The sequence below is a fragment of the Phacochoerus africanus genome, chromosome 7 (assembly GCF_016906955.1).
Source record: "Phacochoerus africanus isolate WHEZ1 chromosome 7, ROS_Pafr_v1, whole genome shotgun sequence".
Lineage (NCBI taxonomy): Eukaryota > Metazoa > Chordata > Mammalia > Artiodactyla > Suidae > Phacochoerus > Phacochoerus africanus.
The window spans coordinates 18,716,373-18,733,597 of record NC_062550.1 but is presented as its reverse complement, the minus strand read 5'-3'; the positions used below and the strand labels follow the sequence as shown (position 1 = coordinate 18,733,597).

The window sequence follows — 17,225 nt, the reverse complement described above, 5'->3', positions numbered from 1 at the left end:
AAATGGCTTAAACCTCCTCCAAACGATTGTCCTTCAAAGACTTCTGCCAAACACTCCCTAGCGCAGACTTCTGAATTCTACAGCCTTGATGTAAGTGTTCCTTCACTTTTATAGTTTAAAAAAAGGCAGTATTAAAAATAAGAAAACTTACTATGCATAACAGACTAAATCATGTTATATGATTTCTGCAATTAGATTGTGACATACGGAGTTCCCATTGTGGCACAATGAAAATGAATCCAACTAGTAACCTTGAGGTGGCAGGTTCGATCCCTGGCCTCACTCGGTGGGTTAAGGATCCAGCAAGAGCTGTGGTGTAGGTCACAGACGCGGCTTGGATCCGGCATTGCTGTGACTGAGGCTGTGGCCGACAGCTCTAGCTCTGATTCAACCCCTAGCCTGGGAACCTCCATATGCCATAGGTGCAGCCCTAAAAAGCAAAAAATAAAAAAGATTGTGATGTACTTTATTTCACTATAACCTGTGACTTTAACTTGTCATGTCCCTGGTGAAATTTCACTTTGTTTTTTTGCTTTATAAGGGCCGCACCCATGGCACATGGAAGTTCCCAGGCTAGGGGTCTAATCGGAGGTACAGCTGCCAGCCTACAGCACAGCCACAGCAACATGGGATCTGAGCCACGTCTGTGACCTGCACCACGGCTCACAGCAACGCCAGATCCTTACCCCACTGAGCAAGGTCAGGGATTGAACCTGCGACCTCATTGATACTAGTTGGATTTGTTCCTGCTGCGCCACAACAGGAGCTCCCTCACTTTATATCAATTATTTCAGCATCTTTTCTGGAAATTTACACTGTAATTATGAAAATTTTATAATTCCAAGGCATAGTACATATTTTTACTTTAATGTATTATGGCCATGTATTTTAATTGGGGAAAAGCACAGGTTGAACTTGTTAAAACTTCACTACAAACAACTGCTGAAGGAATAAAGATAAAAGATTTCCAAAGCTCTAACGCATGTCCATTCTCCATGCCTTGGTCCATAAAATTAACGGGATATTTTATATGCTTAGGATGTGTTTGTGGACAATAATGTATTTCCATCAATATAATAAGTTAGTAAATTGAGGATTTATGAAAAATAGTAAATTGAGCTAAGGAAATAACTTCATCAGTCCAAGACTTTTGAAGTGTCATTTCAGGCTTGTACTGTAACTACCTTTAAAATGTCATAATCCTAAATTGGATTCGTATTAGAAAAACATATAGGAAGATAATTTGGAATCTCTTACGGACTCCTCAGTGGCTTGCCCATGCCTGTTACATATGCCCAAACTAGGCAAGACGACCTAGTGAGCAAGGTCCTACGCTGAAAAGGTACAGCTGTGGCGAGTTTACAAGTATTTGTGGATGTCTGATTGTTAAGACACCAAGGACTAGCCTACGCTTTGGCTGTTGGAGCCAGACACACCACTTGCCCGATATATTACCTTTTAAAACACACTTGATACAACCCAGTGACACCCATACTTCCTACTGTTCTTTAGGCCTAATGGGCCACTGTTTCGAGACTCAGGCTTTACTTTACACAGGACAGTGATATGAGTAATCCCACTGGTGAGTAAATCTTTTTCTTTCTTTTGTAAACTGCTGCCAAGTCAACAAAGTCTCATTTTAAAAGATCCTGTTATTGAAAATTTTTATTAGGACTAATCGCAAATTTATTGATTGGGTTAAAATTTCTACATGACAGGCTCCTTAGTAGAACAAAATATTTTGCTATGTTTAGTTTATTATAATTGGTTCTGACTGAATCAAAACATATATCCTCTTCTTAAAATAGGTTGTGTAGACCAGGTTTGTAAATTTATCCTCAGTTTAAAAAACTAGAAATGCACTATAGTTAGTACATTTTACAGAATGGCTAGCGGGAAGCTTGTCATTCATATATCAAGCAATATATGTTACATTCAGCAAACTTAATTTTATCAAACGTCCTTTAATTTCATAGACAACAATATGATACATATTGTATAAGAAGCGCACAACAGTTTTGAAGTACAGTTTCAAAGTGTATACACATTGGAATACAGAGGTTTAAACACTGGTGTACTGACAGCATTTTTGAACTCTGGATAAACTGCATACAAAACTTAGAATTCAAATATTAGCCAATCTGGAAACTTTACTTCTCATATAATATAAAAATGATACTTTGAGATGCAAAATATTTTTTTTTTACTAACAAACTATATAAACATTTAAAATAATCATTAAAAACTCAACTTTAGAATTTATAAAGATTAGCTATAAAAATATATTGGCGGTCACTTTTCTTAGAAATGTACCTTTCACTACGTTACAAAATAGTCTCTAACATAAAACTGCCTTAATAACTGTACTATTTTAGAATCTGATAAACTTTACATTAAATCGATTATAAAATCCTCTTGGAAAACTTTGGTATGCACTTTCAGGTTTTAAAAATACTCTGATATCATCTCATGGGCCTGTAAACATTCCATTCTATTAAAGCACGACAGAATAAGTAATGTATATCTAACTGCATACAGAATATGGAATCAAAAAAACAATTTTATTAAATATTTGTAAAAATCACCATTCCCAGAGTAACTAAAAACCAAACTATTTAAAAGTATCAAACTTTTAAATAATTCTCTTTCCATTCTGATAAAAAAAAGTTACAAACACCACACTCCCCTCATGTACCTTTTAGGACAAGGCCTCAAAAATAGTTAACCCGGTCTCCAAAACCTGCTCAAGTCCAATAAAGAAACTTTAAAAAACCCATTTTAAGACCTGACAATAGAACAAGTATACAGAATCAGAACACATAATTTATATATTTAGTTATGTATTAGCTTTTCTATTTGTAATTTAGAATTTATTGGAGGAAACAGAATACACGCACACACACACACACACAAAATTGAAAAGGGTAAGTTTTAGGGAACAGTAAGAAATACAACCTTTAGGGTAAATTGATGTATTTTTAAATTTTCGATTTACCAAATTTCATCTTATCTGCCATTTTTGGAACACTGACAACTATTGTTATTCAGGAAATTTAAATTGATGAAACTTCGCTTCTTGTTTCTTGAGTATATTTCATTTTTACAGAGCTTCCAGTTGTGCCAGTAACTTCCTTGAGGTCATTTTCCACTTTATCCTCTGTCACCAGATCTCTTGTGTAAGATACTTATCTTCGAGTTGCAAAAGCCTAAAAGCTTCATTTTTGACCTTTTAATTTATAAAACTCCACTAAAAAGAAAAATCCGTCTAATTTTTAGGCAAGTCCGCAAAAAAAAGTTTTCTTAAGAATCAAACACTTTTATTAGAATAAAGATCCTTCAAAGTTTTTAACTCTTCTATTAGAGTTTTATTTTGATTTTCCAGGACTGCAACTCGATTTTCCAGGCACTTCACATATTCTTTCTTCTTTCTGCGACATTCTCGAGCAGCTTCTCTAAATATAAGCACATTAAAAAGCAATGTCAGAAAAAAGTTCACATTCTGTAAACAGTGATTGAAACTCAGTAATTTTCCCCAGTCATTTTTTCCCCATTAAAAAAAAATTAAAGTGTCATCTATATACACTGAAATATATTGATCTTAGGTGTGGAATTCAGTTTTGGCATATGCATATACCTGTATGACCCACACACCTATCAAGACATACACTTTTATGGTGCCAGAGAATTTCCTCATGCCTAGTCGTCTCCCCCAAGCAAGTAGTGTTGTGATTTGTGTCACCGTAACTGAGGTTTTTCCTAGTCTAGAACTTCAGGTAAGAGTCATACAGAATGTACTCTTGTATCCAGTCTTCTTCTACTCAGTAGATTATTGAGGGTCATCCAGGTTGTGGCATGGTGGTTTGTTCCTTTCTACTGCTGGGCATATTCCACTGTATGAATATTCCACAATGTGCTGATCCATTCTCTTGGGCTATTTTCTAGTTTTAGCTGCTATGTATGTTCTTCTGCCATTCTCTGTGAACATGTGTCCCATTTCTCTTGGATAAATATCAAGGAATGAAATTTATGGGCCCTCTGGTTACTTCTGGCATTTAGGTTTTTATTTACTGAATTTTAATTACAAACAATGCATGATGCTCGTGTCCTGTTAGAATATTTCTATGAATTTACATTCAAGTTTCATATATAGAAAAAGTATTGCATATTTTTTATACTGTGTACTATAGATATTATCTGCAGCTTGCTTTTTTTTTTTTTGTCTTTTTGCCTTTTCTAGGGCCGCTCCCGCAGCATACAGAGGTTCCCAGGCTAGAGGTCGAATTGGAGCTGTAGCCACCAGCCCACACCACAGCCACAGCAATGTGGGATCTGAGCCACGTCTGCAACCTACACTACAGCTCATGGCAATGCCAGATCCTTAACCCACCGAGCAAGGCCAGGAATCGACCCCACAACCTCATGGTTCCTAGTCGGATTCGTTAACCACTGAGCCACGATGGGAACTCCTGCAGCTTGCTTTTTTACACATACTATTTTAATAGTGTTTCTATCTAGTACACAGACCTTTGCCGTGTCGACGTTTCGTTAAATTAGTTTTCACTTCCCTAACTACTAGTGAGATTGAACATCCTTTCAAAAGTTTAATGGTCTTTTGGATCTGCTCTTATGTAACCTGCCTATTCATACTCTGTCCGTTTCTACTTTTTGCCTATTATATAACTAAAAATTATTAGAAAGACAACCTAAGAACTCTTGGTGCATAAAATATAGAGTAATCCTTTATCTGTTTTTATATTGTTTTCCAGTCTACCATTTGACTATTGATATTTTCATTTCTTATGCTTTCTCTTGGCTTAGGTTAAAATGCTACACACTATGTGTTTCTTCCTAACTTTATCCTAAAGATTTTATTGCTTAATTTTCACAATTAAATCATTAATCCATCTGGAGTTACTTTTGTATATGGTATAAAATTGAAGTCCAATTTAATTTTCAAATTCTAGATGTGGAGTTGTGTCAGTACCGTTTCAAAAAATATTCAAATTTTTTTCATTTGGGTTGTACTTTTCTTATTAATTTAGAAGATCTTTAGAAGATCTTCAAACAAATCTTTTTTTTTTTTTTTTGGTTAGGTATCTTCTATAGAGGTTTGAATCATATTTTCACTATCTTTTGATGAACAGAAGTTACTGGTTTTAGTGAAGATTCATCAGTCTCTTATGTTAAATTTTGTGTTTTGTTCAAGGAATCTTTCCCCATACTTGAAACCATGAGATTATGTATTTTCACCTAAAAAGTTTTAAAATTTCACCTTTCACACATAAGTATTTTTTTTTTATTTTATTTTGGCTTTTTGCCTATTCTAGAGCTGTACCCGCGGCATATGGAGGTTCCCAGGCTAGGGGCCCAATCGGAGCTGTAGCCACTGGCCTATGCCAGAGCCACAGCAACGCGGGATCCGAGCCGCGTCTGCAACCTACACCACAGCTCACGGCAACGCCGGATCGTTAACCCACTGAGCAAGGGCAGGGATCGAACCCTCAACCTCATGGTTCCTAGTCAGATTCGTTAACCACTGCACCACGATGGGAACTCCTATTTAATCCAGCTTAAATGATTTTTATGAATGGTGTGAGGAAGAAATCCAGTATTTTTTCACATATAAATAAGTAATTATCCTAGTACCATTTACTGAAGAGTCCCTCTTTCCCGCAATAATCTGCCCTATCAAAGTTTCACAGGTCTCTTTCTGAACTCTGCTCTATTTCGTTGGTCATTTTCTTTATCTCAATGCCAGTATCACATTTCCATAGATTTAAATAAAACTTGGTATCTCCTCACCTTATTCTTGTCTGGAATGTTTTGGCTTTTCTTGGCCCTTTACTCTTCTACAAATTTTAGTATCAACTTGTCAAGTTCTTCAAACAACCTGTTTGGGTTTTGATTGGAACTGCATTGAATCTATGGATCAATTAGGGGAAAAATAATCATCTTTATAGTACTGAATTTCTATGTCTATGGACATAGTATATTTCTCCATTTATTTACATCTTTAGGTCTTTCAAAAACATTTTACAATAATTTTCATAAATGTCTTGGACATCATCTGTTAGATTTATTCTCAGGTATTTTATTTATTGATAACATAAATGATACTTTTTAATAATTATCTACTAAACTCTTGTTGATGTGAAGAAATACAACTGATTTTTGAAAACTGATTTTCTATCTAGTAACCTTATAAACTCATTACTTGGAAATAATTTTTCTGTAAATCCACTTGGATTCTTTTTGCTTTTTGTTTTGGCTGCCCCATGGCATATGAAGTTCCTGGGTGAGGGACCAAATCCAAGCCAAAGCTGCGACCTACACCACAGCTGTGGCAATACTGGATCCTTAACCCAGTGTGCGGGGCCAGGGATCGAACCTGTGTCCTGGTGCTGCAGTGATGCCAGTGATCCTGTTGTGCCACAGCAGGAACTTCTGTGGGTTGTTTGTTTTTCATTAGGTGATCATATAAAAAAATAGTAAGAGTTTTTACTTTTTCACTTAAATCCTTGTAATCCGCTCCCTTTTTTTTCCTGTTTTACTGAACTGGCAAGGATTTCTACAATGTTAAAGAGAACTGGTTCTTCTTCAAGCTTTTGAATAGTTTGCAGGTGAATATACCTTTACTAATAATAAGAGTTTTATTTTTCTTCTCCAGTTTTTATCATTTTTATCTTATCTTTGATGATTTTCAATGACAACCTTTTTAAAATACAACAAAAATGCTTCTTTCCTTCTCTCCTAACTGAAGACTTTTACAAAACTCATCTGTTGTCTGCTGTTTCTGCAGACTCTTACTCCTAAAAGATAGTGTGGTATCCCTAAGGCTTTGGACTCTGAAACTTGGACCCATGAGTTTAAATCCTACCTCTGTCACTTACTAGCATTGTTACCTTGGTCAAATAACTTAATTTCCCTAGGTCTCAGTTTCTTCATCTCAAAAAAATTAAAGTAATCCTGTAACTTAAAAAATTATATTTCTACCAGGTATTCAAACAAGTTTACTAGGCAAGGATTACTTTTTTTGGGGGGGGGGCTTTTTAGGGCCGCATCCATGGCATATGGAGATTCTCAGGCTAGGGGTTGAATTGGAGCTATAGCTGCCGGCCTATGCCACAGCCACGCCGGATCCGAGACGTGTCTTAGATCTACACCACAGCTCATGGCAATGCCAGATCCTTAACCCACTGAGCGAGACCAGGGATCGAACCCTCAACCTCATGGTTCCTAGCCAGATTTGTTTCCGCTGAGCCACGACAGGAACTCTGGGATTAGCTTTTTTTTTTTTTGGTTTCAATGTCACATATACAATCTCTACACAAGATTATTTATAGTTATTTCTGACAAGTAATCTTTGCTTTTTTCAGTAATTATGTTCCTGAAGAATTGTGTTTAAGCTGAATGTTTATAACTGCAAACATCTTAAAGAAAGCTTATTGCGTATTATTCTGCAAATAATGAATGTTCTCATGACCACAATAGATGGAATTTTTTTTTGTGAAAACTGCATAAGGGCTTGGCACATACAATGAAACCCTAATTCCTTGGGTAATCGGTGATTTTTCAATTTGTGCTTATTAGAACGCAGTATATGGGGATTCATTAAAGCCTGTGTTGAGATAGCTTTCTCTAAGCAACTGTGGGGTAACTATGGCCCTGACACTATTTTTTAAATTACAATTCTCAGTTTACGGGTGTAATACTTCTTGGGTCTGGACCTCATGAAGAATAAATAATCTCTGATCCAGTTCCCTAGCCTGCAGAGGCCCCAGGCTCTGTCTCTAGTCCCTTCTGCATACCAAAGCTACACCAATCACAAGTATCTGAATTTAACCCCAGGATATACAGGGGCCGCTTCACTGCTTATTAACGTCACAGTTTCGTGCTTCTGGTTTATTCCTCACCTCAAGAAGTAAGATTTCTTACTTTCTTGCATGCTTATCCAATCATTTAAAAGATTTTTTTTAAACATATCACATCAAGCTTTCAAAAATATTATGTAACTGAGGTCATAGTGTCAGAAAGAGAAGTCTCATTCTAGTAATTTTTAACAAGTCTTTTGTTAAAATCATATCAATCATATATATCATTAGCAAAGAAATACAATTCTTTTTCTAATATATACATAAACTTATTTCATTCATTTGTCTTTCTGTGTCTGATGGAACCTTGAAAACCACAGACAGTCCCTGCTCATTACCAAGCTCATTTTTATCATGATGCTTCCTCTTATTTTTAGTAAGGACACATTTTATTTTGAAGGAATTAAATTAGTTGTATCTGTGGCTATTTACCCTTTTTGGTTCCTAATATAGTTTATTGCTGTCTTGTCTTTTTTTTTTCCCCCTCCTTGTACACAATGCAAAAGGAAGGCTACCCATTGTATTCCTTTTATCAAAGAACGAGTGGTTTTTCATACCCGATGCATACATATAGTGCACATAGCAATGTTTATAATAACTTCAAAATGAAAAGAAATGTTGCTGGGACTTAAATGACTACTATATTTTCATGATCAAAAATTCATTTTTAAAGTGTTTCTGTATTAGTTAGTATATTTAACATATGCAAAACCCTACTAGTTCTTCCCTCTTTTTTGGTCTAAACAATAGCAAGCAGCAAATTATTATTTTGACTTAACTTTTGTCAGCCCAACAAGAACAAAATATATTGTTTGAAAAGTTTTGCTTCACAGGAGTTCCCGTCATGGCTCAGTGGTTAACAAACCTGACTAGTATCCATGAGAACAGAGATTCGGTCCCTGGCCTTGGTCGGTGGGTTATGGATCTAGTGTTGCCTGAGCTGTGGGGTAGGTCGCAGACACGGCTCGGATCCTGGATCCTGCATTGCTGTAGCTGTGGCATAGGCCAGCAGCTACAGCTCTTATTCGAGCCCTAGCCTGGGAACCTCCATATGCCACAGATGCGGCCCTAAAAAAAAGACACCCCCCCCCCCAAAAAAAAAATTTTGTTTCACAGTGCTATTCAAAGAATGCAATAAAAATGGAAGACCACCAGATGGCTTCACAGGTGAATTCCACCAAACACACAAAGAGGAACTTATACCAATCCTCCTTAAACTTTTTCAAAAGGTTGAAGAAGAAGGAACACTCCCATTCTATGATGCCACCATCACCCTAATTTTAAAACCAGACAAAGATACCACCAAAAAAGAAAACAATAGGCCAAGTATCTTTGATGAATATAGATGCAAAAAATTCTCAACAAAATTTTAGTCAACTGAATCCAACAACATATAAAAAAGATCATACACCACAACCAGGTGGGATTCATCCCAGGTACACAAGGATGGTTCGAAATACGCAAATCAATCAACATCATACACCACATTAACAAAACAAAAGTAAAAAAACCATATGATCATCTCAGTAGATGCAGAGAAAGCATTTGACAAAGTCCAACATCCATTCCTGATCCAAACTCTTACCAAAGTGGGTATAGAGGGAACATACCTTAACATAATAAAAGCCATTTATGACAAACCCACAGCAAATATAATACTCAATGGAGAAAAGCTGAAAGCCTTCCCACTGAAATCGGGAACAAGATAAGGATGCCCACTCTCGCCACTGTTATTCAACGTAGTACTGGAAGCCCTAGCCACAGCAATCAGACAAAAGAAATAAAAGGCATCCAAATAGGAAGAGAAGAGGTAAAATTGTCACTGTATGCTGATGACATGATACTATACATAGAAAACCCCAAAGACTCAACCCAAAAATTACTTGAACTGATCAACAAATTCAGCAGGATATATGTTATATATATAACATTCAGAAATCAGTCACATTTCTGTATCCTAACAATGAAATATTAGAAAAGGAATATAAAAATACAACACCTTTTAAAATTGCACCACATGCTGGGAAAACTGGACAGCCACATGGAAAAGAATGAAATTAGAACACTCCCTAACACCATACACAAAAATAAACTCCAAATGGATTAAAGACCTAGATATAAGACCAGACACTATCAAACTCCTAGAGGAAAACATAGGCCAAACATTCTCTGACATAAACGACAGCAACATCTTCTCAGATCCACCTATCAGAGTATTGACAATAAAAAGAAAAATAAACAAATGGGACCTACTCAAACTTCAAAGTTTCTGCACAGCAAAGGAAACCCTAAACAACACAAAAAGACAACCCACAGAATGGGAGAAAATCTTTGCAAGTGAATCGACTGACAAGGGATTAATCTCCAAAATTTATAAACAACTTCTGCAGCTCCATACCAAAAAAACAAGCCTATCAAAAAAAATGGGCAGAAGATCTAAACAGACAGTTCTCCAAAGAAGACATATGGATGGCCAAGAAACACATGAAAAGATGTTCAGCGTCACTCATTATTAGAGAGATGCAAATCAAAACCACAATGAGGTACCTACCACTTTACACCAGCCAGAATGGCCATCATCCAAAAGTGTACAAACAATAAGTGCTGGAGAGGGTGTGGAGAAAAAGGAACACCAGTACACTGTTGGTGGGATTATAAATTGGTGCAACCACTGTGGAAAGCAGTATGGAGATTCCTCAGAAAACTAAACACAGAACCACCATTTGATCCAGCAATCCCACTCCTGGGCATCTATCCAGAGAAAACCATGACTGGCAAAGACACATGTACTCCGATGTTCATTGCAGCACTATTTACAATAGCCAAAACATGGAAACAACCTAAATGTCCATCGACAGAGGAGTGGATCCAGAAGATGTGGTACATATACACAATGGAATATTACTCAGCCATCAAAAAGAATGAAATACCGGCATTTTTTGCAACATGCATGGACCTAGAAACTATCATGCTAAGTGAAGTCAGCCATACAATGAGACGCCAACATCAAATGCTTTCACTGACATGTGGAATCTGAAAAAAGGACAGACGGAACTTCTTTGCAGAACAGATGCTGACTCACAGACATTGAAAAACTTATGGTCTCCAGAGGAGACAGTTTGGGGGGTGGGGAGATGTGCTTGGGCTGTGGGATGGAAATCCTGTGAAATCAGATTGTTATGATCATTATACAACTACAGATGTGATAAATTCATTTGAGTAATAAAAAAAAATGGAAAAAATAAAAAATAAAATAAAATTGCACCACAAACACTCAAATACCTAGGAATACACCTGACCAAGGAGGTAAAGGACTTACATGCCAAGAACTATAAAACAATAATCAAGGAAATTAAAGAAGATGTAAAGAAATGGAAAGATATTCCATGCTCCTATGTTCTCTTCCAGGAGTTTGATGGTGTCTTGTCTTATATTTAAGTCTTTAAGCCATTTTGAGTTTATTTTTGTGCATGGTGTGAGTATGTTCCAGTTTCATTGATTTATATGTGGCTGTCCAGTTTTCCCAGCACCACTTGCTGAAAAGACTGTATTTTTCCCATTTTATATTCTGCCTTCCTTGTTGTAGATTAATTGATCCTAGGTGTCTGGGTTTATTTCTGGGTTCTCTATTCTGTTCCATTGGTCTATATGTCTGTTTTGGTACCATTACCACACTGTCTTGATGACTGTGGCTTTGTAATATTGCCTGAAGTCTGGGAGAGTTATGCCTCCTGCTTGGCTTTTTTTTTTTTTTTTTCGTCTTTTTGCTATTTCTTTGGGCCGCTCCTGCGGCATATGGAGGTTCCCAGGCTAGGGGTCGAATCAGAGCTGTAGCCACTGGCCTACGCCAGAGCCACAGCAATGCGGGATCCGAGCTGTGTCTGCCAGAACTAAAACAAACAATCCAAAAGTTTATATGGAACCACAGAAAACCCAGAATTGCCAAAGCAATCCTGAGGAACAAAAACCAAGCAGGACGGAGTTCCCATCGTGGCGCAGTGGTTAATGAATCCGACTAGGAACCATGAGGTTGCGGGTTCGGTCCCTGGCCTTGCTCAGTGGGTTAAGGATTGGTGTTGCCATGATCTGTGGTGTAGGTTGCAGACGTGGCTTGCATCTGGCGTTGCTGTGGCTGTGGCGTAGGCCAGTGGCTATAGCTCCGATTTGACCCCTAGCTTGGGAATCTCCAAATGCCGCAGGTGCAGCCCTAAGAAGACAAAAAAACAAATAAATAAAATAAAGCTGATGTAAACCCTCTCCTTATTTCTAACCAGTTAATATCTGGTTACGTTTTGAAATTTTAAAACATAACCCATTCTGACAGTATAATTTTACTACCTACCTGTTTTTCATCAACCTTATTTCTCTTTTCAATTGGGGGTCATCTGTCTTCGTTGACTGAGATGTAAGGGTCACAGGAGATGTCATCACCACGGTCTGTGGTAGGGAAGTAGATGAAGGCGTGGTACGGATCTGATATGTCTGCATATCTCCTGATGCAGCTGTGGGGTCACAAGAATGAGTTAATTCATAAGTGTCTTTGAAAGCAGTCTGGGAGGCTTTCCGTAGATACTTAAGCATACTTACTTTGTACAACCACTTGGTTGCTGGGCACAAGTATTTGCTGTCCATCAGAGGTCTGTGCATACTGGAGAATTGTTGTACCTTGCTGAGTACTGCCTGAATTTGTCATGGTTAATGTCTGGAGTCCCTGTACTCCATCTGTGCCTGGACTGGCCAGCTGTAAGGCTCCATTTGGGGCAATGGCAACTTTAATCAGAGAAAGAATATAGTTAATGTAAGGCTAAATAACACATTAATTACAAAGGATTGGTGAAAAAAAAAACAAATGCAATTTATTAAAGTAGGTTTAAATGCAATTCCACTTGGATAACTGTTGACTCCTTTGAGGTGAGCTCTATTTAAAAGAAGTATATGGCATTTCTCCATAAAATTTTATATATCAGATACACTAATCTTAAATCTAGTCTCACACTATACAATATAACTGATAGGTCAAAACACATGTGGGGCTCAATGGAGCATTTCACGCTAACTGCTCATACTCTCATAGCAGTTCTGGGGCATGAGAAGAGAGCACCACCAATCACAAACTTTTAAAGGAATAAGTAGAAGAATATGTTAACACAGTTTGAATTTTTTTTTTCTTTTTAGGACTGCACCTGTGGCGTATGGAAGTTCCCAGGCCAGGGGCAGAATCAGAGCTGCAGCTGCAGGCCTACACCATAGGCACAGCCATGCCAGATCTGCTGCATCTGCGACCTCTGCCGCAGCTTGTGGCACCACTGGATCCTTAACGCACTGATCGAGGACAGGGATCAAACCCCTATCCTCATGGATACTAGTTGGGTTCTTGACCAGCTAAGCCACAATGGGAACTCCTAAAATACTTTTGAATAGATAAGTGTGTCTATTGAAAAAAATTCACAAAGGATAAAAGATTTCTTGGGCCGCTCCCGCGGCATATGGAGGTTCCCAGGCTAGGGGTCCAATCAGAGCTGTAGCCACCGGCCTATGCCAGAGCCATAGCAACGCGGGATCTGAGCCGCATCTGCAACCTACACCACAGCTCACAGCAACGCCGGATCGTTAACCCACTGAGCAAGGGCAGGGATCGAACCCGCAACCTCATGGTTCCTAGTCGGATTCGTTAACCACTGCGCCACGACGGGAACTCCGTTCATACTCTTTCTTAGCTCTACTTTCCAGTGCTGAACACTGTAAACACTTAATGTTAAGTATGAAGTGTAATCATTCAGTCACCCTCTAGTGAGAATCACCAATAAAGTCATCAGAAAGCCATGACAGAAGTTCCCATTGTGGCACAGTGGAAACGAATCTGACTAGTATCTATGAGGTTGTGGGTTCGATCCCTGCCTTACTCAGTGGGTCAGGGATCTGGTGCTGTCCTGAGCTGTGGTGTAGGATGCAGACATGGCTCAGATCCCATGTTGCTGAAACTGTGGCATAGGCCAGCAGCTGCAGGTCCGACTGGACCCCTACCTGGGAACTTGCATATGCCTTGGGTGTGGCCCTAAAAAAACCAAAAAAAAGAAAAGAAAGCCATGATAGAGATCACACTACTAAGCTCCCCATAAGCATTTTTCACTGAATTCTACACATTAATACTTCCCCCTCAAACTTTAAATGAAACGCCCACAAAGCATGATGAAACACTGTCACTGCAGCAGCCCAGGTCACTGCTGTGGCACGGGTTCCTTCCCTCGCCTAGGAACTTCTGCATGCTGTGGGCATAGCCAAAAACAAACAAACAAAAACTTTACTATTGGGAGTTCTCTTGTGGCACAGCGGGTTAAGGACCCAGCAATGTCACTGCAGCAGCTCGGATTTGATCCCTGGCTGGGGAACTTCCTTGTGCTGCAGGTGTGGCCCAAATAAATAATTTAAAAATTCAATTCCTTAGTTTCAGAAGCCACATTTCATGTGCTCGGCAGCCACACATAGTTTAGCAGCTACTATACTGGGCAATGCAAATACAGAACATTTATTTCCATCATCAAGGAAGATCTACTGGCTCATGCTGCCTTAAGTACTACTTCTGAGGTATTTACTTCAATTGTAACATATGAAATATTAGCCTAAGTTTCTATGTAGTTTTCCTAAGTCTAATTTTTAATGGTTTTAGAATAATAAACCATTTACTATTTATCATAACTTTTATTAATATGCTGCCTTAAAAAATTTTTTAAACAGCAATACATGTATATGGTTAAAAAAATGTTCAGTTTTGTTTAAAATGAAAGTGAACCTCCCAGCTGCCTCTGATTCTGCTCTTAAGTTTCCTTCCTTGTAACCACCATTCCCAGTTTCTTAAGTATTACAGAGATATTCTATACATATTTCTTTCTTTCTTTTTTACTCTGCTTCATCCACAACTTACAGCATGTGGAAGTTCCCAAGCCAGGTATGGAATCCACACCACAGCAGCAGCCTGAGCCAAAACAATGACAATATCAGGTCCTTAACCCTCTGAGCCACCAGGGAACTCCTCTCTCTATAGTCTTAAAGTTATGTATTCGTAACACACATTACTGAAAGCCTACTGTGTGCCAGGCCCTATATGGCAAGGTTATAGCTGTGAACAAGGCAAAGTTCTCTCCCTCAAGGAATTTACATTCCTTGAGAACAGGTCATAAATAAGCTAATCTATAATTATATATATTATATAATTAAACTAATATATTTTTTGTAGAACTTACATGTAATTAAAAAAGTAAATAAGAAGAGTTACCACTGTGGTGCACTGGGTTAAGACTCTGACTGCAGCGGCTCAGGTGGCTACAGAGGTGTGAGTTTGATTCCCAGCCCAGTGCAGTGGCTTAAAAGAGCCAACATTGCCATAGCTGCAGTACACGTGGCTGCTGCAGCTCGGATTCAGTCCCTAGCCTGAGAACTTCCATATGCTGCAGGTGTGGCCATAAAAAAAAATTTTTTTTAAGTACATGAGAAAGTAGACTAAAGGGTGGAGTAGTGTATTTTAAAAAGAGTGCTTTCTCTCAAGAGGCAGCACTTAAGCAGGAGTGAGGATGTCAGCCATTAGAGGATCGGGGTGACGAACGTGCAGATAGAAGGGATGACACCTCCCGATGATTCTGAGACAGAAACAAGCTTCATGTGTCTAACGAACAGCAGCAAAGTCCATGAGGTCAGAGTGCCATCAAGCGACAGGAGATATGATAAGAGTCGTAGGCAAAGCCAAATCTTGAATGTAATAGGACTTATTCTAAATGTGACAAAGTTGTTGGAAGATTTAGAATGAGAGTGGTATGTTATCTGATTGACATTTTAAATAAATTGCTTTGGCGTCCTGGAACAGCAGCAAGATAGCCCATCAGATGCCTACTGTGACAATTCAGATGACCGTGTAAAGCAGGGTGGTGGAGATGCCAGTTGGAGATGGTGAGAGGTAGTTAGATGGGACATGGATTTTGTGGCAAGAGCCAATGAGACCTGGAGCACAGGGGGTACGAGTGGAGGGAGATGATCTTTAAGTGGACAGCACAAGTGAATTTCTTGGGGTGATGGAATTTCGTCTTGATTGTGGGGGTAGGTAGATGAGTCCATGCATTTGTCAAAACTCATAGACTTAGGGGTTCCCGTCGTGGTGCAGTGGAAACGAATCTGACTAGGAACCATGAGGTTGTAGGTTCGATCCCTGGCCTTGCTCAGTGGGTTAAGAAACCGGCGTTGCCGTGAGCTGTGGTATAGTGAGTTGTGGTGTAGGTCGCAGACATGACTCAGATCCCGAGTTGCTGTGGCTGTGGCGTAGGCCGGCGGCAACAGCTCCGATTGGACCCCTAGCCTGGGAACCTCCATATGCTGCAGGTGCGGCCCTGAAAAGAAGGAAAAAAAAAAAAAAAACAACCGAACAACTCATAGACCTATACCCCTAAATAAGTATGCCATTTATAAGCTGTGTACCATTCTCTCCCTAAACCTCAGTTCCCTTGTAAATTGGTAACTGCCCACCTCACGAAGTTGTTTCAAGGACTGAGGTAATGCTGAAGGAGAACTTTGCATTATTTCTGGCTCAAAATGTTATCCTTTAATAATCACCACTATTGAAGTATGATAGTCTACACACCACTTCTTTACATGGAAAGGTCAACTTTTATATGTCTATCATGCAGTAAATTTATTCCTATACATACTGTACTGTCCGGAGCTAGTCTGATAAATCGGAGTTGGAACAGACATAGAAGTGACAGCAGAAACTCCAGGGTTTTCTCCGTCTCCTTTTCTGCCCCGTGTATCTTCAGAAGATAGGTCTTTCAAAATTTTTCTGTGAAAAATAGGACTCTTATTATTAATGCTGGTAATGTGGACAGCTTTACAAAAAGAAACTGCTAAACCTTTTTCAAGCTCAATTTAAAAGTACAGTAATCTGTTTTGTCAAGGAAGTCTTTGTTTAGCATGTACTGTTTTAAGCACAAACTTAGACTTTAACAGGCTGGTTATATTTTAGTTTATGAAGAGACAAATACCCATCCAGAGTGCCTTTCAATACACAAGGCCCTTGCAGAGGTATAAAATGTTTCTTTCCCCTACAGAAGAGATGGCTCCATTGTGAGGTATTTCATTAATTAACAAGGTGTACTATTCATTTTCTAAACAGTGTCAGTGACCTTCATTTTAAAAGATCAGATTTACTTTTCCAACCTCCAAATCTATAGTTGGAAGAGAAATTCACAGTTCTCAGAAAGAAAAGGGAGATTAGAAATACTACTATAAAAATGCTGTATCAGTGATAAGTAAAACTGCTTATTTTAGTAAGAAGTAAGTTTGATTCCACAGGTATCCCTCAGACTTGGT

General features: G+C 38.5%; 1 protein-coding gene across 8 annotated transcripts in view; it reads right to left on the bottom strand.

The window, feature by feature from the left end:
- Positions 1-1,944: 1,944 nt before the first annotated feature.
- ATF1 (activating transcription factor 1) overlaps positions 1,945-17,225 on the bottom strand; it is a 62,165-nt gene continuing 46,884 nt past the window's right edge. For 7 of the 8 annotated variants that reach the window (XM_047786607.1, XM_047786608.1, XM_047786611.1 and 4 more), the window contains 4 exons: positions 16,565-16,695; positions 12,459-12,641; positions 12,214-12,373; positions 1,945-3,452 (listed from right to left, as the gene is read on the bottom strand). In XM_047786607.1, coding sequence (XP_047642563.1) covers positions 3,308-3,452; positions 12,214-12,373; positions 12,459-12,641; positions 16,565-16,695 — 619 coding nt within the window. In that variant the 3' untranslated portion in view covers positions 1,945-3,307. Of the gene's footprint in view, positions 3,453-5,802; positions 5,923-12,213; positions 12,374-12,458; positions 12,642-16,564; positions 16,696-17,225 lie in introns of all 8 variants that reach the window. The other variant, XR_007135807.1, reaches the window with a different exon arrangement.